A 22,868-nucleotide genomic window follows, 5' to 3' on the forward strand; every position below is an offset into this window, starting at 1 on the left:
AAATGTCATTCAGGAGGAGGCAAGATCAAGAGTCCATAGAAGAGACTTTCAAAACTCTGGGACCACTACCAAAAAAGTCGTCCTCCTTCTAGGTTTCCATATAAACTAGAACCCAAAGCAGGACTTTGTGAACTGCTGTTATACTCCAAGAGAAGTTAGGAGAAACAATCCTCAAAGCATTTGGGACACAAACTCTTCAGGGCATGTCAAACACGGGAGGGGCGAATCTCAGAAGCCATGTTGTGTGAAAGTAGGGTTTCTTTTGACACCAGTGGTGGGCATGGTGCCCCTTGCATGAAGTCCTACATTTACAAGTGGAGACTCTGGCTGACCCCTCTTTAATCTTCTCCCCACTGTGTCATTGCAGACAGCTCCGGCACAGCAATTTGGTCCAGATGTTGGGTGTGATCGTGGAGGAGAAAGGGGGTCTCTACATAGTCACAGAATATATGGCAAAGGTAAGGACTTGCTGTCCTTTCAAAGGAAGCTTGGTCTGGAAGCTGGACATTGCTGAAATTCATAGCAGTGGCAGCCTTGTGCATCACAGGAAGGTTGCCTCCTTACAAATCGGTTTCCAATTTCTGATGATCTTTTGATTGGTTGATTGATTATGTTGCATCAAGTCAGTGTTGACTCTTCAGTGATCACATAGATAGATTTTCTCTAGGACACTGCGTCCCTAATCTGGTCTTTTGGGTCTTCCAACAGTGCACTCATTGCCACTGTAACTGAGTCTATCCACCTTGCTGCTGATCATCCTCCTCTTCTCTTTCCTTCCATCTTTCCCAGCATTATAGACTTTTCAAGAGAGCTAGGTCTTCATGTTGATTAATTGATTTTGTGCCATCAAGTGGGTGTTGACTCTTAGTGACCACATTGACATTTTCTCCGTGATGATCTGTCCCCAACCTGGTCCTTCAGGTCTTCCAATGGTTCCCGCATCATCACTGTAACTGAGTCCATCCATCTTGTTGCTGGTCATCCTCTTCTTCTCTTTCTTTCCACCTTTCCAGCATTAGAGCCTTTCCAGAGAGCTAGATCTTCACATAATGTGTCTGAAGTAGGATCATTTGAGCCTGGTCATTTGTGCCTCAAGTGAGAACTCTGAGTTGATTTGTTTGATGATCCATTGGTTTATTTTCTTGGCTGCCCATGGTATTCTCAGGAGTCTTCTTCAACACCAAGTTCAAAAGCATCAATATTCTTCCTATCCTGCTTCTTTAAAGTCCACTTTGATGATCTAAGAGCAGCTAAAAAGAATGAGAGCCAGTATTTCCCAACCTGGATACCCTCCAGTTACAGGGTCTTCCAACTCCAGAATGTTTAGCAATGGCCAAGCTGGCTATAGCATTCTGGGGGTTGAAATTTGGACATCTGAAGATATCCAATTTGGGCGAGAGGGTTGGGAGAGCCTAGGGTCAACTCTTGTTTAGCTTTGGACCCATCCCTTGTCTCTCAGTTTAGTTCGCTTTGCAGAATTGTTGGGAGAATAAAAGAGAAGGACCATGTATACTGATCTGAGCTCCTGGGTAGAAAGCTAATATACAAGTATCTGGCAAAAATACATTTAAAAGTACCCTCTTTAGCTGAGGTTGCTAAACAAGAATAATGGGAGGAGAACCAAGGTGTGACTTCATAATGTGTTTCTACCTCTCTGAGCTGCTATTTTGCATAAAGCCCACTTTGATGCAACTCAAGAGTTAAATATGAATGGGCAGAAGATCCCAGGGCTGTTAACTCTTCAGCCTTTAAGGTCTTTGGAATCAAATTCTCTTGGCCTCAGAAATGGAGAAGAAAGCACTGATAAGCATCTTTTTCTTTTTCTTCTCCCACTCTTCTGCTTCCCAGAATTGGAGCAGAAGTCTGTCTTATTTCCACTTCTCTTTCCCACATACAGTGTTGCAACCAGCATTGTTTCACTAGAATTCTTTTACTTCTTGTAATGCTTCCAAGCAACCCTTAGGGTTAACAATTTCCTTCCTCCCTCCCTCCCTTCCCTTCTCTTTCCTTCCTCCCTTTCCCATTCATCTCCTTGAACTGCCCCAGCAGTTAATATCCACAATTAAACGCTATTTACTGCTGGAATAAACTGCTGTTTTGAAAACATATTGTTTTCTCTTTGCTTGCGTGCATGGGTGTGTGTGCAGGCGTGTGCCCATGTGTGCACATGTAACTGCGTCCTACACAAAGAGGAGAGCGCCATCTACTGGGGAGTGCCATTCATTGCATTCTTTCGGGCTTCTACCCTGTTCAACCACTCCTTTTGGCCAAGTTGCAGATATAATAGGGGTGTAGTCCTGGGGTGAGTTTGACGTGGAATTCGATGGGATTTGAAGACAGGTGGTCTTCCTGGACTGCCTTAGATAATTTTGGGGGAAATCTTTGAACAGAGCTCAGGGTAGTGCCTTCAATCATTGTTAAAACAGGAAGAAATGTTGGTGTCACTTCCTTAACGCTTAATTCCTTTGTGTTTCAGACACACTCCCCATCACTTCTTGTCATCATAACCCTTTCTCTCAATCTTCCGGCAGGGAAGCTTGGTTGATTACCTTCGTTCCCGAGGAAGATCTGTGCTGGGAGGTGACTGCTTGCTGAAATTCTCCTTGTAAGTATGGAGACTTGACAGCTTCCGTGTTCAGATCCTACATTTCAGTTGTAATGTTGCATCTCCTTTCTAACTTGAGGTCTAGCTTCAATGCTGTCACTACACTTTCTTAAAACTGTGTGTGGGAGGGTGAAGTTGCTGTCTAGGGGTGGAAGAGAAATTCCATTTGGCTTATGTTTAATCGGAGCCAACTCATTTTCAATTTGCTAATAAGCGAACCCTAACGTAGTTCTTGCTCAGATCTGGGCCTCTCTGAATTGCTCCATGTCGTTCTCCGGTTTTTAAAAATGTATCTGTTTAAGAAACCTGCCTGCAAAAAAGCAAACTCTAGGAAAAATTATTTTCAGAAGTGCTTGCAAATGGTGCAGAAGTTTTACGCCAACGTTTGAATACTGATGCAGAAACAGATTAAAAGCAGGTTGTCTTTCAAACTGGTAGACTGCCCAAAATCCTTGGAAGTAAGACTGTATAGAGACAGACAGACAGACAGACAGACACATATGCATACATGCATGCATAAAATGAAAATAAAATGTTCATCCATGTTGCCAATAAAATGCCATGCGAGATTTATTCACCTGCAGCAGAATCTACTTGGCATGAAAATAAGGGAAGCTGTTGTGTGGAAATTTGCCAAAAGAAATGGAAAGTGTGGAAGTTGGCAACTGTAAAGTTTGAAGCTGGCAAGCAGAGAAGCAGGCCCTACAGAGTTGTTATGTCAACATGGAGCAGATGTTTCCTATTCTCAAGGCTAGGAAATGAGCAGCCAAATATCCATTGACTCAAAAGGATAGGAGGACAAAGATTTAAACTCTGAGACTGATGTATATATCGGTCACAATTCCTGTTTTGTGTATATTCGTCTTTGGTCTTGCCTTCAGTAAAGCAACTCATCTAACCATGTCAAGCCCACAGAGCTTCTGGTGTTGGCTAGTTAGTTAACTTGGAGCTGAGTTGAAAGCAGAGATTTATTGCCATGTCTTGTGGGAAGTCTGACAGCAACCGAGCCTTTGCTGGCAAGTCAGATTGTGATCCCTTTATCCTTCTATTGCCTTTTTGTAAAGAAAATGCTTGGGCGGGGGTGTTTCTACAAAAATGGCTTATTGAAGTTCGTGGTTGGAAGGTGATGGCTTCTCAGTGGCCTTGTGGGGTGGAGGCATGCCCCCCTTTTCCTGAACCTGCCCCCTTGCTTGCTCTTGGCCCATAGAGATGTCTGCGAAGCCATGGCGTACCTGGAAGCCAACAACTTTGTTCATCGAGACTTGGCAGCAAGGAATGTGTTGGTCTCGGAGGACAATATTGCTAAAGTCAGTGACTTTGGGCTGACAAAGGAAGCTTCTTCCACCCAGGACACAGGCAAGCTCCCGGTGAAATGGACAGCACCAGAAGCACTTAGAGAAAAGGTGAGCGGGGACCTGGGAGTGGGTGATGACTAAGTTAGGGCTGATCCAAGTAGGACTTGATAAGGCCTACAAGGACCGATGATATTTGGTCCTTCCCTCAGCTGAAATCCTTTTCCTCCTGCAGCGTGGTCAAGCTCATCCCATTCTTAATTCAATGTCTTAATGCTGTAGGGTCTGTCACTCCAAGGGTGGGTTTGTCCATCTCACATAGCCCAGTAAGTTGATCCCAGTTCCTTGTTTTGGCTCTGCCTGCAAAGGGTTGCTCTTCCTGAGCCACCATTAGAGCAAATATAGAGTCCTTTCTCATATCACAAGTATGGGGTTGGATGCCCGGGTGCTAGTGAATTTGGTGGCTTTAAGCCCAAGCCAACCTCAGTTCTCAACTGAGGAGGCCAGAGACCGAGCATTGTCCTCTTACTCAGTTGGTGGAACATCTCACCAGTGCTTGACCCAGGTCTTCTGATGATGCCTCTGTGCCTGTGTTTTCTTTTAATCTTGGCAGAAATTTTCTACCAAATCAGACGTATGGAGCTTCGGGATTCTTCTCTGGGAAATCTATTCCTTTGGGCGAGTGCCTTATCCAAGAATTGTAAGTGAAGGCTCAGCGGCCCCACCCTGTTTGCCCCCAACCACCATTGCAGTCCTTCTGTTTGGCTAGACATCTTTTTCAGTGAGGTTATCTCTGGGGGAAAAGGAAACCACAAAGGATGGGGCAGAAGAGCCAAGAGCACATGGGAAAAAGAACATTGTGCTTTTCCTGGGAAAGACACAGTTCCTTTGGGGAGTGCAGGGAAGGCCTTTGCTGGCCTGCCTTGCTTTGAAGCCTCTTTTTTTTTCTTTTTTGCAATTGAATTTCAAACATTGCCCGGTTCTCCTGCGTAGTGATGTCAGGGATGGGCAGGGACAGTAGAGGTGGCTAGCTTAGAAACCAGCACCGCCCCAGTGCCAGAAACATTACGAAAAGGCCTTTAAAGCATCCTTAGCCAAACTGGGAATATCTTCAAACCCATTTCTCAGAGTGGGGAAGATTCCGGGGTGAAGCCCAGATCATGAGAACCAGCAGCTTCCATTATTCCCAAGTGCGCCCATTCCCCGCGTTCTACCCCAGAGTCGCGCCCTCCTTAAAAGCGTTGCTTTTTCCCTCTCCGCCCGCAGCCTCTGAAGGACGTGGTTCCTCGTGTGGAAAAGGGGTACAAGATGGATGCTCCCGACGGTTGCCCCCAGATTGTCTACGAGGTGATGAAAAAATGCTGGACTTTGGATCCCACCCACCGACCGTCCTTCCACCAACTACGGGAACAGCTAGAGCATATCAAAACCAGTGAGCTCTACCTGTGAAGTCGACAGGAGGGCGGGGCTTCTTCCGGACACGCCCTCGCCTCCATCTCCCCTGTGCACAGACCTCAGGGGGTGGGGCGGGGCTGGGCTGGGCGAGGCCCGGAGCGAAGCCGATTTTTGTTCAGGAACCCAAATTTCTCCACTCAAGGGACTGTACTTAGAGAAACGTATTGGACATTGGACATACCCACACATGCCCAGTGGGTGGGTGGGGAATGTAGTTTCTTTCTCCCAAGGAAGACTTGTATCTTTCTCAGCCGAACCGCCGGAAGATGCACAAGTGCGAACAAACCCGCCGGCGCTCAGCCTCCCTCCTTGCCCCTTAAAAATCCGCTTCACCGGGAGGGAGAATCGTACAATATTTTAGTGGCATGTTCTCCAACGTTTTTGGCTTCCTCTTCCTTCTCATGGGACCCCCTTCCTTTACCTCCCCCTGCCTCCTCCTTCCCACCCTTTTCAGCTTCCCTCTGGAACCCAACGTGCATTTTCTGGCCTCGTAGGGAGAAAGAAGAAGGGCGCACCAGGCCAAAACAGTGGTAGGACAGAGAGCAAAGGCGCAAGCTTTCTTGGGGAAAGGAAGCGACTTTCTTAACTTTCTCAAAACACCCACGAGTGCTGGAATCCACAGTCCACAGTCCAGCGTCCTCTTCCTTCTAAATATGCTTTTTTAAAAAAAAAAAAACAATAATAATAATAATTGGGTTTTGTTTCCTTTTTTTTTTTAGTTTTCAGGGTTTTTTTTAACTATTATTATTTCAAACTGCACCAGAAATCAGCTGTTTGGCTGGGTTTTACTCAAGTTACAGATCTTATTTTTAATGTAATGAATAAAATGGTTTTTTTTTAAAAAAAAAGAAGAAAAAATGAAACATCTGCATGCCCAGGGAACCGTGCCAACCTGACCCAGGTCTTGACCAACCAAGGCAGAGGTTGTCCTCAAAAATGCAGAGCCACCCAGAAGCGTGGGTGGCTGCTTTTCTCTAGTTCTTGCTTAAAACAGTGTTTGCATGCTGCCTCCAGAACCCCTTTCCAGTCATGTCTCTATGCTCATATTATGCTGCCAACTGTGAGATTAAACTGTATTAAAGGAAAAGAAAACCATTCCATATGAAGATGTAACTTCGTTGTCTCGACGCTCAACCTTTTTTTTTCGGGTTCGTGAAAAATACGGAGGCTTTTTTCCATTTGGTTTTATTTAAGCCACAGCCTGGATGTGTGTGGAAACGGGAGGGACTAAATACAGCCCTAAGGAAAGCTACCGTGCGCTTCTGTGGGCTCTCCCCCAGATCCATCGGTCTTCCTCCCGTGGGGTTCATTTTCTAGACGTAAAACCGTCTCTGTGGTCCTCCTCTTAATCCTGTTTCACTGAGATACAGCAGCTAGAACTGGAGCTCCCACAAAGTTTGACAATCTGGAATAAAATGGAATGATTCTTGTGACCTAACAATCACATTTGTCTTTTTCAGAGCTGCGTCACCCTGCTGGCTCATGCTTGCTTTTTTGTAGATTGCTCAATTATGTATCTACGTTAGTCGTTTTTTGTTTTTTAAGAATTTGCCTGACCAGATGAGCCTTTTATAATTATCGAGACATCTCCTGAAATAGATGGCGAGTTCTGTTCATAAAGCCTCAGCCTCTTCTGTTGTTCATGTCTCAGAACCCTTGCAGGTTTGAGAGGGTGGGTAGTTCACAGAGAAGGAAGAAGCTGATTATACTTAACATTCAAGGATAAAGAAAAAAAACGGCTCTCTCTCCAGCTAAGAAAAGACTGTGAGCATGAGTCCTAAGCCACCCTCTTGGGCAGTTCACACAAGCACTTCGGCCTGTAAGAGAGTCATGTGAATGGACCATGGAGGAGGAGAGCCCTGTTAGTCGATGGTGGCTAAAAATCAGGAGTCCAGTAGCCCCTTTTCTGACAACTTTTGTAAAAAGGCACCAGCTTTCATGAGCTGCAGTTCATCATATGCATGGAGGGGCTTTAGCTGACCCACCAGATGGAAGTGAGGTGTAGTTCACAAAGCTTACACCTTTTAATAAAATTTGTTAGTCGGAAAAGGGGCTATCAATCTCCTGATTAACTGGACCATGATCACGATCTGTAATTCAGCTTAGCACCACTAGATGGCTCTCTGCCTCCAGACTAGTAAACCCCCTGCTATCCTGGTTCATTTTTTCACAGCAATTTTTCCTAATTGTGTCTTCCCAATGAGTCGGACTACAGCTCACATAAGCCCCAGCCAGCCTGCTGGAAACGATTCATGGCTCTAAGTCCAACATATCCAGCGGGTGGCCGGTGAGGAAAGGCTGTGGATACAGAGCTAGACAGACCAATCGTTTGATTTGGTACAAAAACATTTGGGAAAGAGTCTATAAAAGTAAAACACTTCTGTGTCTTGCAGAAGACTGCAAATCCAGCTATTTCCAGATACAAAGACTCAAGCTGCAGATATTAGGAAAAAGGTTCACATTTCTGCCTAAAGCCCTACATGGGTTCTGCTGATCAAGTAGATAAGGTCAACATTTAAACTTTTCAAGAAACCTGTGAGTTGTGTCTCGTCAAAGGGAAAATAAAGAGGAATATGGGTACATGTTTCTTAAATACTTTTTAATACATGGGGTATAAATGGGGTGTATGAATTTGCATAGACCAGCCTACTCAGCAGCATTTGGAATGCAACGGGTTCAAAAAAGGCTTTTGAGTTGGCTGAATGGTCATCCTTACATTTCAATATTTAGACTTAGTTGAGCTGAGTGCTGAAGCTCTGCTTTTGCCAAGAATAACATGGAGGGGAAATTTAGGAGGACCTTCAGGGCCTCTAAAGGCACTTACATGAAATAGTTCAAGGCATCTGTGAGGAAGGTCAAAAAATCAAGATGGCGGTTGCAACTACACAAGTGAGGCCCCAACCTGTCAACCCTTTGAGGTAGACCAGACTAGGAAACCAAAGTTAAGAATGCTAATACTACTTTTATTATAGGGTTACAATAACAGAATCTTACAAGACTGAATGTGCTTGCCCCCTCCCTCCCTTTATCTTCAAGGGAACTAGGGAGGGTCAAGTCTGAGTCTCTTTCTCAAATTACATCTCTGCCCCGGACCCAGATTTCTTTTATCTGACCGTTGTTTTGGTCAAGGCTCTTTGTCCTGTTCCTCAAGGTTATTCTCACATTCCATTACACACCCCTTTTGCATCTGTATGGATGTTCTGCACCTATACAAAGGGACGGGGCTTCAATTGCACAACTGTGACTCCCATCTCGGCTTTTTTGAGCCCCCCCCCCCCGCAACAACTCCTTTTAAAGGATCTCAAGTAGCATTTTATGAGACAAATCACCTGCCAAGAGCTTGGCTTATCAAACAGACAGTAAATCAGCCTTCCACATCCTGCTCCTCAGGAAAGAATGAAATTAATAGTCCAGATATGGACATTTTTATTAACTCCCCAGGAACTTTGCTCAGCATGGGGGAGCTGCCCTTATTTATTTATTACTACTAATATTTTATGTGTTGTCATTAACTAGCATATACTTTACAATTGTTTTTCCCCAACGGCTGAGTTAGATCATACTCAGGTGAGGCCAAAGAATTAAATCAACTTTAGCTTCCCATAGTGTGTATTTATTTTTAAAAAAATTAAAAAGGAGAGAGAAGTCCAGACTTGCTGTCTTGATTTTCAGTAAAATGAAACAGAGTTTTACAGCTACTTAAAGGAATGGAAATCTTCCTCCAGCAGTTGAAAGGGAGGCCACTGGTGATATCTTCATGCCTTGCAATTTTATGGGGCAATGGGAAGGAGGGAAAGTCAACCTGTGTAGCAAATGGGATAACTTTACTGGATATCCTCCAGGTGATTCACATGTTAGCTGTTAATGGAAGGGAATCAGCTGACCATCAATCACTCAGTCATCAATGCTTGGATGCAAATATTGCTCCGACATCTTCTGGGGGTTGGGGAAATGTTTTAGTTTTGCTTGTGAACGAATTCTACAGTACAATTCTCTCTCTCCTGTTGGAGAAAGAATTCACACATAAGGTGAGACATTGTCTATGGCCGTGTTTCTCAACCTTGGCCACTTTAAGCTGTGTGGACTTCAACTCCCAGAATTCCCCAGCCAGCAGGCTGGCTGGGGAATTCTGGGAGTTGAAGTCCACACAGCTTAAAGTGGCCAAGGTTGAGAAACACCGCTCTAGGGCAAATGGTTATAGGATTGCAGACTCAGATAGGTTATTGGGCTGACTGAAAGAGGAGAGAAGTGGGAGGCTGAATGTCAGCTAGCATCGGCTGCCTTTTTTCTAAAGATACCTTCATTTGCCTCTGCAAAAGGACGTCTCTCACAAGCCACCCGAGAAGATTAAAATAGCTCCCTTTCCACTAGAGAGAATTATTCAGCGCTAATCAAATGGCCAGTGACCTGAAGCTTTTTCCTCTCTGCTTGTTAGTTTCCCTCTTCCCAAGGGGCTCCTGGATCTGACTGGATACACCGCAGGGAGACTGGGCTCTTTGTATGGAGACCATGCAGACGGAGGTGTGGGATACCTCTAAGCCTGGTGAGAATCGGTAGGGCATCCAGGCATTTTGGAGAGGCAAGATGTAAGCCAGCATGCGCTTGGCTTCTTCCAGAAAGGACAGCCAGACCCACTGGCTGGATTGAGATGACTGGGCTGGAGGTCCAAGGCTTACTTGCTGCGGGGAGTAAGTCTGTCTGTGTGATGCTCTGAGCCATAAATCTGTGCAACCCCGTCTATTTGATGAGTTTATGGTTCAGTGTGCTGGCTGATCCCAGAAAACAAGGATAATTGAGTGAATTGTTCTTCTGTTCACGGTGGGCAAGCAGTCACATGAATGCAGCTTAGGGAAGCAGCACATTATTTGTCTGAAGTTTTCCTTGGCTGAAAATAAGCCTGTTTAAACCCAAGGAAATATCTTGTTGGGTAGATATTCCTGTTGGTGTAGTAGTGAAGGCACCAGGCTAGAAACCAGGAGACTGAGTCCTGGCCCTGTCTTAGGCACGAAACCAACTGGATGACCTTGAGCCAGTCCTTCTCTCTCAGCCCTAGGAAGAAGAAGGCAAACCACTTCCAAAAATCTTGCCAAGAAAAGTACAGTGACTTGTTCAGGCAGAATGATTTGAAGGTCCCAGATCATAAGCATCTTGGACTGCATAAATCTGGAGTTTCCCAAATGTCTTGGCTGCATCTGGATTTTTGTGGATATGGTTATGCCCACCTTTCAGCAGGCCACCAACCAGTGTGGGGGAAATGTCCCCCAGCTAGGGCAAGCAGCAGGAACGCAGAAGGCCTGTCTTCAGGACTCTGCCTGATCTTCTCTAGACTGGTCTATTGACTCCTTCTTCAACAACGCTTTGGGCCTTTCCCAACTTAAGTTTATGCAGAATAAGGAACTATATGGGAAGACTAGATGTAGAAATAGGCTCAGAGAGGAGGGAAGCAGGGCCCGACATGCCTGTACAATTAGCTTGGTCCTCTTGAGTGGTGTTAACTGTTGAAGGGGAAGTGGATTGAAACTGACAAGTACAGGGAAATTGGCAGATACGCAGCAAAAGCCTGGTTCAACATTCCTCATTACATTCTGGACCTCGCCTGGTGAACCCCTAACAGTGCAGCCCCTGAAAGTAGAAACACATTTCAAAATACCATTGAAGCAGGTTAACACATACACGCACAAACACACCCTCTTCGTCTCTAAACAGAATACTGGAGATTTCAGGATTTTATTAAAGAGGGAGAACCCCCCTTATGCTCCTTCTTCTTCCCTAAATAAAATAGTAGAGATTTGTGGTCGTCTTCTCTACTTTGTGAGATGCTTGGAGAGAAGATGGTGTCAAAGCTTGGGAGAAAGGTGGTGGGTATGAAAGCAACCAGAAAATTAAGTGCTCGCTAAGAAAGCAAATAATATTACAGAAATGGCCCAGCTGGTTGGTTCCGTTTTTCCGTTCCCACACTCTCAAAACACACCTTCAATCACTTGCACAACAGGTCAGCTGACCTCACCTCTGAGATAATAGGTGGCATAGCATTTTAGATTTCTCACACTTCAAAGCTGTGGTGTAGCAGCGTTGGCTTAAAGGGGAAAATGCCACTTTAAAGCAAACTCATGGTGACTTAATGCAGTTTCACTCGGCCTCAAGTTCCTAATGTCATAGGATCAAGGGGGACGATGTACATTGTCAGAACATGATTGTGCCACGGTCAAGGGGAAGTTGGACAAGACCTACAGCTTAGTGACATAGTGAGTGTAATAAAAAAAAGCAAGCAAGAGATTCACAGATTTTTGAGCAGCCGAGGAGGTTTTCAATAAAGAGAGTGGGAATATGTCCATGTTGTCACCAGGAGCTGACACCATTAAGGTGACACCCTTCCCATATATTTTTTTAATGTTGACCACCCCCCACCCCCTTCTTAAAACACAGAACCAACCCTGTGTCCAGGGCCTGCAGGAATTCCATCTGAACGCTTCCCCTGTGATTCTTGCTCAGAAGAAGATTTAGCAGCCTTTCTCTAGTGGATTAGGAAGATTTTTCAAAGTTGCAGTCAATAGCACGCAAGCAAGGATTTAAATGTTTAAGATGCAAAATATCGGACTGACATTTTGCTGGGGGGGGATTAAAAATAAGACAAGCAGCAATGTTGGTTCCCACCCCCAGGCTTCTTCAATGCTGTCTAATGTTTTTTTTCCTGCATATCTCTCATGCTTTTGGCATCTGTTCTAATCTGTGCTAATCATCCCATTTACTGGAAGTAAGTCTGGAAAATATTTCAGAAACTGGGAGAAATTCACATCCATGCTCAAGGACTTGTATTTAAATCAGTCGCCCTAGGTGTGCCCTTGGTATGCTTCCAGGGCTGTATCCCCAGTATTTGGAACCTATCAAGACATCAAGAAATATGGACATTTTGTGCAATGGAAGACAGCAGAAGAGGCCACTTTGAAAAAGAAATCTATTCTGATTTGGAGCAATGGTATATTGGTAGATGTGCTCCGACAACATTTGAATATGTGTTTTCGATCCAGGGTCAAGAAAGGTTTTCAAGCAACCCAATCAAATTTCTTGAAGTTTTCTGGCCATTGGTCTTTCTCTCTCCTATCTGCCCCTCTGTCTATCTCCCTCTTTTGCTATCAATTTTGAAGTTATATACTTTAGTACTGTCACATGAATGTATGTTTTCCTTTCTATTAACCACTCTGATGCAACATAAATTTATAACAAGAGGGATGAAGTCAAGTAAGGGGAAATTGCTTTTTCCAATTTAATGCTAAACTTGGGATTGTCACAAAAACCCTGCTGGATTGGGCACAATGCCTACCTGTTTCATTTGGCCTTTGGGCGAAACTGGGTTGCAAATACAGGTGGAGCATATTCAACCTGGGTTTATTAGCAAATGACAGAACAAAATTTGGGACTATTGAGGATGAGCAATTGAATCAAGGCTTCCTTCTCCCATCGTGAAGATGAAACCACCGTCCTGGTTCTTCCTTATTATTTTTCAGTTCTTGGTCAACGGATAAGCCACATCTCGTTCTGCAGCTCCTAAAGGGGTTCTCCAACCCCAATCTTGCCTCCCAGCCATCACTGAAATTTTTGGAAGTGACTGTCAACAGCCTCTGAGTCAGATGTGATGGTTTCTGCCCCCTGATTAGACACATTCCAGGAGACTCCAGATGGCCTTGACTGATCACATCTCTGTTCAATGCAAGAGCATCAGGGATGCTCAGTTTTCCCACTTATCTCTACAAGAAGAAGGCAACCCAGGGCAAGAATTGGATCAAACCAGGGAGAATTATGACATTGAAACCCACCAAGTTTAATTTGCAAAGGAGAGGTGGAACTGCCTCTCAGAGGCTTCCAAATACAGGAGAAAGTACAGATTCATACAGAACTGCTTCATTTCATCCCAGCTTACCAGCAAATGGATGCAATTTCCCTTATATAACGCAAGTCCTCTTTTTGCCCAAAGGAACTGCCCTTCATATTTTTGAAAAATGGAAAGCTCCAAACCTGTTTTGGGGGTGGGGGAAGGTTGGACCTATCTTTGAGAAACACCTTTTGGAACAGATTTTTGATGGGAGAAAGATGAGTGCTAGAGCGGTCCTCTCCATTATTCTGTTTGTGCCAAGGCTGAGACCTTTTGACAGATATAGAAACCTGCAGTGGATTTCCCCAGTAAAGAACTGAGGGTTATGGATATATATCTAAGGCTGCTCCGTAAGTCTTTTCCCACTGCTGAGTTGAATGTTCTCCTCCATTCCTTGAGTCAACAGAAAACTCTACCAACATGATTTTGACAGTCCCATTGTGGATTCCAGCCCCGCTTTTTCACCCTTCTTCCCAATCGGCTCACTTAACCCCCAAAAAATAAAACCCTACAGATTTTACACACCTTGAAAATGCCTTTGGATGGTATCAGAAGAAGGAGGGAAACACATAATACTCATATAGCTAAGGGCAACCTAAGGCCATCTCATTCATGGGCTGGAAACAAGATGAAGATGAGCCTGTGGAAATAAGGAGAAAAATAAGCATTGCCTTGATTATTCTGTGGTTAAGTGGAATGGGGTGGGGTGGAGTGTCAAACTCAGCAGTCAGGTAATTGTTTGTTTTTTTAAAAGCACTATAGTAGGTAAAAATAAAAAGCAACCAAAATGAAGTTCCAGTCCTTTTTAGTGCTATATGGAAAGTTTGGGCACCTGAATGAAACCAAGGAGTCTCACTCACCCATGTGTGGTTTATCAAATTGGTGCTTGCAGGAGTCAGGGGACATCACTTGGCTTGGAGCCCCACCCAGAATGGAGGCTTCACCTCAGGGCTGGGCTGTCCCCTCCGGAGAACCTCCAACGTTTCTACCCACAGTGGGGACAGGGCTTAAGTTCAAGATGGGTTTGAAGCCAGGATTTTGAAGACCTTCAAGGACTTCAACTCTTTTGGCTTCAGGACAGAGAAAATCAATAGTAGCACTACAACCCGGTGTGGAAGGTAGGCATCTCTCCTTTTTCCTCTTTCACGCTGCTGGAGCCAACAGTTCAAGGATTGCTAAAAATGTTTCATGAATTCATAAGCATGTGACACCTTGAACGTTCAACTGACCTTCGGCTTCAGGAGCTGCAGAAATTAAAGGAAAGGCAGCTAGGAGTCTAATGCATAAAAACAGACCAGAATGACCCTTCTTCTGGTTGGTCAACCTCTGCTCTTTCATTCTTTCTTGGGGGGGGGGAGAAGGGTCAAAGCAGATCAAAGTATAGTCAACACTAGTTCAGTGTGCCAAGCATCCACCCAAGCCAACCACAGTCTATTTGGAAACTTGTGTATGTCAAGACCAGGCACTTGCATTACCTGAAATGTATCCTGCCCGGGGCTGCCCTTGAAGAACTTTGGAAGTTTCAATGGATTCCAAAGATAGATGGATGGTTCACGGAACAAGCATGGATGGTTAATGGAGCAAGTCAGTTGAGGCATATTGTAGAATGGTCTTGAAGAATCCAAGCTGGGCACACAGTCAACAGCATGTTTTGCAAAGCGGCCCGTGACCCGCCCCTAAAAATTGTTTCTGAAGAACTCTAATGAGACTTCTTTGGAATGAGCATTGCCTCTCTCTGCATTTGCTGCTGCACCCCCATAACACCTGCTCCACGTGGATCTTTTATAAATAAACTACTGTAATCATTACTGAAAACAGGCCTTACTTTCTGCAGGCCCCCTTTCCCCTCTATGACTCGGTTTGTACATGCAGCGTTCTTCTGGCAGAAGGAAAGTGGAAAACCCAAACTGGAGGTGTGCTGATTTTTCCATGAGCCGCATTCAACATCCTGGATGCCTCTTCAGCCAAAATGCAGAGCTGTATTTATACCTCTCAGATCCATGTCTTCTACAGCAGGGTTCCTCAACCTTGGCAACTTTAAGATGGGTGGACTTCAACTCCCAGAATTCCCCAGCCAGCCTTGAAGTCCACCCATCTTAAAGTTGCCAAGGTTGAGGAACCCTGTTCTACAGCATCCGTTCCCTTTCCATGAATGCTTCCTCCCATTATTTTTTTTTAAATCTCTTTCAGTTTTCTCCTTTCCCTTTCTCCTGTCCATGGACTATATATGTGCTCTCTGTCTCAGTTCAAAACCCTCACAACCATCATTACTACACACACACAGACACACAGACACACACAAACCCACTCGCACACAGAATGGGGGAGGGGGCCTGATCTGATTATTTCCACTCACAGAACTGAATTGTTCAGTTACAGAAATGTCTCCAATCTGCTGTTTCAGCTCCCCATTGCATCTGCCAGGTTGCAGGGTGCCCCTTGTCTGAGTTAAATTATCAAGCTCAAACTTTTGACCTGCTTTCAAATGCCCAGAGAAGGACGGCACTCACTTTCCCACCGCTGGGGGCTATCTCTTGGCTAAACTACCTTGCAGATTTGAGGTGAAGGCATGGGTGTGCAGCCCCCCTCCCATTTTCCTCTCTCCAAGTAGCTGCATTCTCATGTCGCGCTACTCTGAAGACTATGACCTCGGAGAGAGGGAGCAATGAAGTCACAGGGGGAAAAAATTAACCAGTGAACAAATCAAACGTGTACCCAGGCTTCAGAAAAGCCAAACAAAATAAAGCAAATCTACTTGATCTGTACAACTCAAAGGAGAGTATCTCCTCCTACGTTCCCCACAACAACAAACTCGTGCGGTGGATCGGGCTGAACGAGAGAGTCACCCATCCAGCTTTGGTACCTAAGTGAGAACTAAAACTCCCAGTCTCCCGGTTTCTTGTCCAGCGCTACACCAAAGTGACTGATGGATTTTGGTCTTGAACTTCAGTTTTGGGATGAAAAAGAGGCTCTGACAGGCATTGCCCTCTTGCAAGATGGGCTGTGGGGCAGGGGACATGACAGTGGAGGAAAAGAACTTTGCCTTAAGGTCTTTGGAAGAAGGTAAGGATTAAAATACAAGAAGGAAACACTGTTGTCAACAGGAATAATCTAAAATAAGATACAGACAGGTTGTGCCCAAGCCTTGGGCTAAGATAGCAAAACTCTATAAAAATAACTAGCACTGTGTTCTTTGAGACTGGGTGGCAAAAGCTATATTAATTCTTCCGCTCCTGACAAAGTCATGGGGATTGTTTATCAAGGAGGAAATGGGAATTTAATCCTCAGCGAAGGGCGAGGCAGAAGGGAGGCCCCAGAACAGGCACAGCTCGGCCAGCACATTGACCTCAGCTGAGAAATCCAGCCCAGTTGCACGGCGTGATTGGTCTGCTGCAACATTGTTGGTGTAGTCTTGGGGCTGCCTGCTTATTTGAGATCACAGCAACAACAGGAACCATAGATCCCTCCATGGCCTGGCTTAAGAAGCGATGAGAACTGGAGATGCAGAAGCAGTGGAGAAGTTTTCTTCCGGGCATTGAAAGGCTGCCACTCTGGCCCCAGCAGAGGAGAAGGCCCTGTTGCCTTTGGGATCATCTCAGCAAAGCAGAAGCAGGAGGAAAACATTGGAAGAAATGGCTGGGAAGGAGAAATGATTTCTCTTCTCTTGGGTGAGGAGCACAGTTGCAGCCAGGAAAGACTGGATTTCCTGGGTGGGATGATGGTTCCCTAAGAGGGGGGCTGTGCCCGTTGCGAGTCTCCAGTGTCTGCATCACCACATTCCTTCCCATCCCAATTTAGATCCTGGATGCCCAAGTTCAAACCTGTCTTGTGACATCTGAAGGCAGAGCAAGATAGGTCTTGCCTTCTGCAAAGATGATGGGTAAGCCCAGGGATGTGACAAGCACCAGGCAAGATGGGTGTGCAGGAGCTCAGCCAGAGGAAGGCCACATATCCTCTTTGTTTTAGACAGCGATGCCTTCTTATAACACCCCAAAGCACAGAGGAGCTCTTGGCCAGGCATCACTGCACCCGGGTTCAACCAGGACCATCCTGCTGGAAGCCAGGGGAAATGATCAACCACTGTCTTTTCTCCTTTGGCAGTTGGGCTTCCTAGTTCTTCACGTTGAGTGAGGCCAATCTGCCTGACAGTTGAGAACTTTGTGCCCTGATCCTGGATGCCTGCATCTTCCCGCCTCCTTCTGCGGTTTTTGGGTGGCACGGTGATGGGCTAAGGCATCTATCTTCTCCAGGTTATCGTGTCCACCTTCCTTTCCTAAATTTCTAGGAGAACAAGTACCGAATAACCCTCTGAAGGAGGAGGAGGAGGAGGCCTTGGGAACGTACCTAGAAGCACTGATGAGTTTGTTTGCACACATGGGCCTCTGTTTCAGAATTGTTCCCAGCCATGGGCAACGGAAAGGCACATGTCCCCTCCATGTGCTTATTAACATGACTTGCTCTGCAGGGCTGTGGGTCTGTCCATGCCTGTTTGTGTCACTGTAGAGACCTGCATTTCCTCTCTGCTCCATGTGTTGGGGGATGAAGTATGCACATTTCTAAGCTTATGACAAGAGGCAGCGGTGACTTCATCCAAGCCTGCTTAGAGGGATTTATGTTTTCCTCCCTCTGCCCCCCGCCATGACAGCTTGTCTAGTGCACTTGAAAAGATCCCTGAAGGCTGAGTGTTCACAGAGAGGCAAGCCTGGCGCATGGCAAGTGGTCACAGAGAGCAGAGGAGCACCTCTCGAAGCGTAATTAGCTGCCCCGATTAACAGATTCCTTCTTGGAGGAGGGGCTAAAATGCCTGGCGTGGGGAATAGCCAGGGGCCAGGGCAGCTGATTGACAAACAACCTTTTGTACACAGGAATGGGGGATGTGGGGAAAGCCTTGATGCTCTGGGCTAAGTAAAACAGAGAGGAGATTGCCAAACCAGGGAAGGGTGTTGAGATACATCTGCCTGGGTACTCACTCCAAGGAGAAGAATGTTTCTAGTCTTGAATCCCAACCAATTTTGCCTAAGTCAAGGCAGGGGTGGCCTAAAGACCAAGCTGAAAGGGTCACTTAGGCAGCACCCAAGAGATGAGAAAGGAGGAGAATGCATCGCAGTTCATTTGCATATGCAAATGGCAGTGAAAATGCCGAAAGAATGACTGATTTCAAAATAACACAAGAGATCTTCCAAGAACGGTTGATCAAGGTAGCCAACGGAGTTTCCTGGGTTCAGGATTTGAACTCAAGTCTTCTCTACGCCAAAGCACAGCATTGGGCAAAGATGTCCTCTCCCTCCTTTTACGTAGCTAAAATCTGGCACGTTCTTGAGGAACTATGCGTTAAGCTTAGAGACCTAGAAGAACTTTTGGGGTGCTAAAAGAGGCTCAGTGATGACGATGATGAAATTTTTGTGTGTGTAGGGAGGAATTCAGGGATATTGGGGGAAAAAACCTACCAGCACCATTATTTTATCATACTGTATTTCCTTCTAAGCCACGTTCAGAGGTGAGAACCAATAATCATATTCCCAAGCAGGCATTTGATCTGGAGAAGAGGGAGAAGTCAACAGCTCAGAAGACGTTCTAGTTTTGTGGGAGGACAAAACCTTTCAGAACATAAACATCTAATGGGCACAAATATCCCTCCAAATAGTCCAAAAAAGGACTGAGCCAATCATGGCAAGAGCACACAAATTGGGGAAATTCACGCTCTGGACTAAGCCAAGTTTGGTTCAGTCAAGCAGCCAAGGTGGGACATATCCTGGCTTAATGCAAAGTATGAAGCCCATCTTCCTATTTCAGGGAAGAAGCAAAATTGTAATAAGACGACAACAAGTAAACAATGACCCTGGGAAATATTACCAAAGGCCAGGGGTGTTCTCAGAGGAGTCAAAAAAGCCACATGTCAGCCACAACCCATGTATGCGAAGCCCCATCCTTTCTCATGGTATGTGCATTGCAATCGCATGGTTGGGGCTGCCATCTTGACTTTTTTGACTTCCTCCCTGCAGACACCCCTGCCACAAAAAAGTCCCCAGTTCTGGCCTTCCCATGGAGACTAAATGTGGAGAGCTGGGCGTGCACGTGATGGAGTGTAGGTGAAGTGAAGGAGTAGCGCTGAATTGTGCTAACATTCATAAGAAGTCCTTACTTAGGTAAAAACCTTAAAAGGAAATGTAGTCAAGCTCTCCTTTGAGTATTGTTTTCTTGTTGTTATCCTTATGATATGCTAATTCCTTGAATTTTAATGTTTGTAATGCCAATAAAGGTTTGAATTGGAATTGGAGGTAAAAATCAGGCAGATTCAGATGAAGCAGCTGAGAGACATCCTGCTTGAAAGGAATCACCTTTCAGACACAAACCATTTCTTAAGCAAACCGAGTCTTGCTGTTGACCTGAAAAGTAGTTTCCAGTGGCTACGGGTGCAAATGGTTTTGTATGCCAGCTTGTGCTTCAGCTCTTGGGGCTCTCATAGCCCTGAAAGACCCAAACCCATAGAAATGGATTCCTTTCCACTGCTGTCATTAAAATAATGGACTGGAAGGGAGCGAGAAGAATGAAGGCTATTAAAGATGATGTCCACAATTTGGGGTGTGATGCCTTTCACTTTTATTATTTTTCACTGAGGCTTGAAGTTTGCCATTGTGGCTTGCCCCAGCCATTCTTAGCAGTCTTCTGAAATAGATAATTGTTATCTATTTAGTTCCTTCTAAACAAAATACATAACCATCACCTCCATTTTACAGGTGAATAGATCATTGGGTCAATGATTTCAGGCACACTCGAGACTTTATTCGTCTAACTGGGGATACAGGTTGGGTTATCTTTATCTACGTTAAAAAGGCAATTCCTTTAAAATCCTCAGATCGTAGATAATTAAAAGCCCTTAGTGGTTACATTCACACAACAAGCTAAAAACAGAGTTGTTTTTTTTTAACAAGATGGGTGGCGACAAATTCGATAAATAAATGAGTAAATAAATAAATAAATCCAGGGTAACAACAATGGATGTACTGTATTCACACAACATGCTATGCCCACTCAAATAAATGGTCTTATGGCAGGATGGGTTGGCGTGGTTGAAGAACCAAGAGTCACTTGTCTGAGATAGGTGGCTATAGAAATTGAATTAAACAAACAAACAAACAAATAAATAAGACCATGGCTCGGTTCCTACAACGTGCTGAACCACAAATTACCTGACTCTGTTTTAACCTAATCTAATGTATTGTGTGAACCTAACCAATGACTCCCATCAGAATTCATTTCCCATCAGAACATAAGGAACTTGGGTGGTATCAGTTAGGTGGCCAGTAGGAACAGTCTCCATTAAGAGTCTCCACTTACATCATTCACATACAAAAATAGGGGTTTTTTTAATGCATTTGTTCATTTGCCATAGTGATGTCTATTCTAGTACATTATATCCTTACATCAGGAGCTTAGCTGCTCCTAATGGGCACTATCCATTTAAACCAGAAGCTCAGCTTCTTTGCAACTAAGCTTTTCCTATGCTCTTTTCGTCTATTTTGCATCCCCCACCCTGCCTCCATTCCCACTGTGATTTCTCAGGGATTCCTCTCCAACTTTTAAAAACCCATCAACTGTGTGAATTCATGAGGATTAAAGTCATGGCATAGATGCAATTTCACATGAGAGGACAAGTTTTGTCAAAGATGGTTGATTTCATCTGAAAGCTGACCTGCCCCCCATTGAGAAAATAAAGAGCTGGGGTCTAGTGAGATTACTCTGTTTTAGAAAATGCACTCTCAGATTTGCTTTTTTCTCTTGGTAGATTTTGCTTTGCTTCTGCTTTGGTAAAGACAAAAGTTGACTTTATACTATGCCAGATACATGGGATTTCTCCATTTTTTCTCCTTCTCCTTCTCCTTCTCCTTCTCCTTCTCCTTCTCCTTCTCCTTCTCCTTCTCCTTCTCCTTCTCCTTCTCCTTCTCCTTCTCCTCCTCCTCCTCCTCCTCCTCTTCATTTCTAGCATGTTCTCCAGTGGATGTCTCATAAGCAAATGATGGTGACATCTCAGAGACCCAAAGAGGAGCACTTTCTGCTTATGACAGGGAACATCATTATTATGGTGAAGATGTGGAAATCATTCTTAAGCATTGGTGTACGTATGCATATAACACAACACACACACGTGGTAGAAATGAAATGTCAGATAACATCATTCTCTACCAAATCAGGGGCTAGGAGGCTATCTTCTGTGTTTCCATGGAATGTCCTGTTTCTGTGAATATTCATGTTTATTATTAGCCAACCTCCTTGCATCAACTTCCCCTCCTTCCCCTTCCCCTTCTCCTTCTCCCCTTCCTCTCCTCTTTCTGCTTGTTCCTGTTCCTCTTCCTTTTCTCCTTCTCTCTCTCTCCCTCCCTCCCTTCCGAATGCCAGAAATTAGAAACGTTAATGTTCCGGCCATTATTACCAAGATCCAAAATAGCTTTGCAATCACAAACTTGCTAATGCTATGGTGTTTGATTTTAATTGCTCTACAAGTCACTTTTGGGAGTGAAACCTTGCTGAAAAGCAGGAGGGTAAATAAAGAATTAGATCCAGTGAGACTTGGTTTTGGTGGGTGGGTGTGTTTGTATCAGCTGTGAACCTCAAGCTAGCAACTACACTTTGCCCAACTATGTTGTGCAAATCCAACTTGTGAGGTTAGTTTATGGGCCACGTGCCCATGCAGATCCAGAAAATTGGATTAATGGAGTAAACTCACAGTTAACTATGGGTAAGCATGTAGTGGAAACACAGCTATAATATGGAAGCTAATACCTCACTCAGCCTTTAAGATGCCCGGAAACTCTTTATTCTAGAAACTTAGTGACTCTAGATAAAGATTCCTTAATAGACAAAGAACAAAAGAAGTGAAAAGCATGTCAGCTAAAGAGGCAGAAATTAATCTTTTTGACCTATTTATTTTATTTATATATCAAATTTGTCACCTACTTTTTTTTTTTTTTTAAGAAAAGTCAGCCGAAGTTCAACTGTGTGGTGTTATCAAACGATGGCTTGGTTTCACAGGCATTTTCCCTTATTGCTTCACACTTTTCTCTCCATTATATCTGTTTTTGTGGGCATACATCAGTCGTCTTCTTCATCCCGAGCTCCTCCAGATGTGTTGGATGACAATGCCCAGAACTCTGAGCCAAGGGAATTATAGGAGTTTCAATCCGGCACATTGGGTGCCAGACTGGGCAAGGCTGGTGAAAACCGTAGGTACCTACCCAGACGTCGGATGAACTCAGGCTGCTACCTAGGACAGCTGTTTCAGCCCCAGATCTGTCTCTTTCGAAAAGGTGAGGCAACGTCGAGGTTACTTTCCTGCCAAAGGCTGGAAGGAGGCAACGGGGGGCGCGCGCCGCATCCTGGCACGTCCATGTTCTAATGTTTTTAAAAATAAAAGTAAGGAGGAAGGTGGGGCTGGGAAGCCAGAAGGGCGGGCTCAGGGGGCGGAGTAAACCTGCCATGCTTGGGGAGTCGAGGTTAGACCAACTTAGAGGGTTGGGGCGGCGAAGGACAACCCTCCGCTGCGGGGCGGGCGGGTCTTTCTCCCGGAGGAGCCCCGTCCCCACGCCGGCTCACAGACGCCCATCGACGGCGGTCGCTGTCCGCGCGTCGCGGTGCTGAACTGAGCTCT

At 45.0% G+C, this 22,868-nt stretch overlaps 1 protein-coding gene across 1 annotated transcript in view; it reads left to right on the plus strand.

Annotated features, from left to right (window-relative positions):
- The window catches only part of CSK (C-terminal Src kinase), a 40,743-nt gene extending 34,291 nt beyond the window's left edge, over positions 1-6,452 (plus strand). The window contains exons 9-13 of the mRNA XM_007435589.4: positions 368-458; positions 2,532-2,605; positions 3,813-4,008; positions 4,511-4,597; positions 5,164-6,452. Of these exons, the coding sequence (XP_007435651.1) occupies positions 368-458; positions 2,532-2,605; positions 3,813-4,008; positions 4,511-4,597; positions 5,164-5,346 (631 nt within the window). The 3' untranslated portion in view covers positions 5,347-6,452. The remainder of the gene's footprint in view (positions 1-367; positions 459-2,531; positions 2,606-3,812; positions 4,009-4,510; positions 4,598-5,163) is intronic.
- The last annotated feature ends 16,416 nt before the right edge of the window (positions 6,453-22,868 follow it).

This window comes from Python bivittatus, unplaced genomic scaffold, assembly GCF_059951505.1.
Source record: "Python bivittatus isolate LINGU-HERP-01145 unplaced genomic scaffold, Pbiv_v1 ctg000530_np1212, whole genome shotgun sequence".
In the NCBI taxonomy this organism is placed as follows: Eukaryota; Metazoa; Chordata; class Lepidosauria; order Squamata; family Pythonidae; genus Python; species Python bivittatus.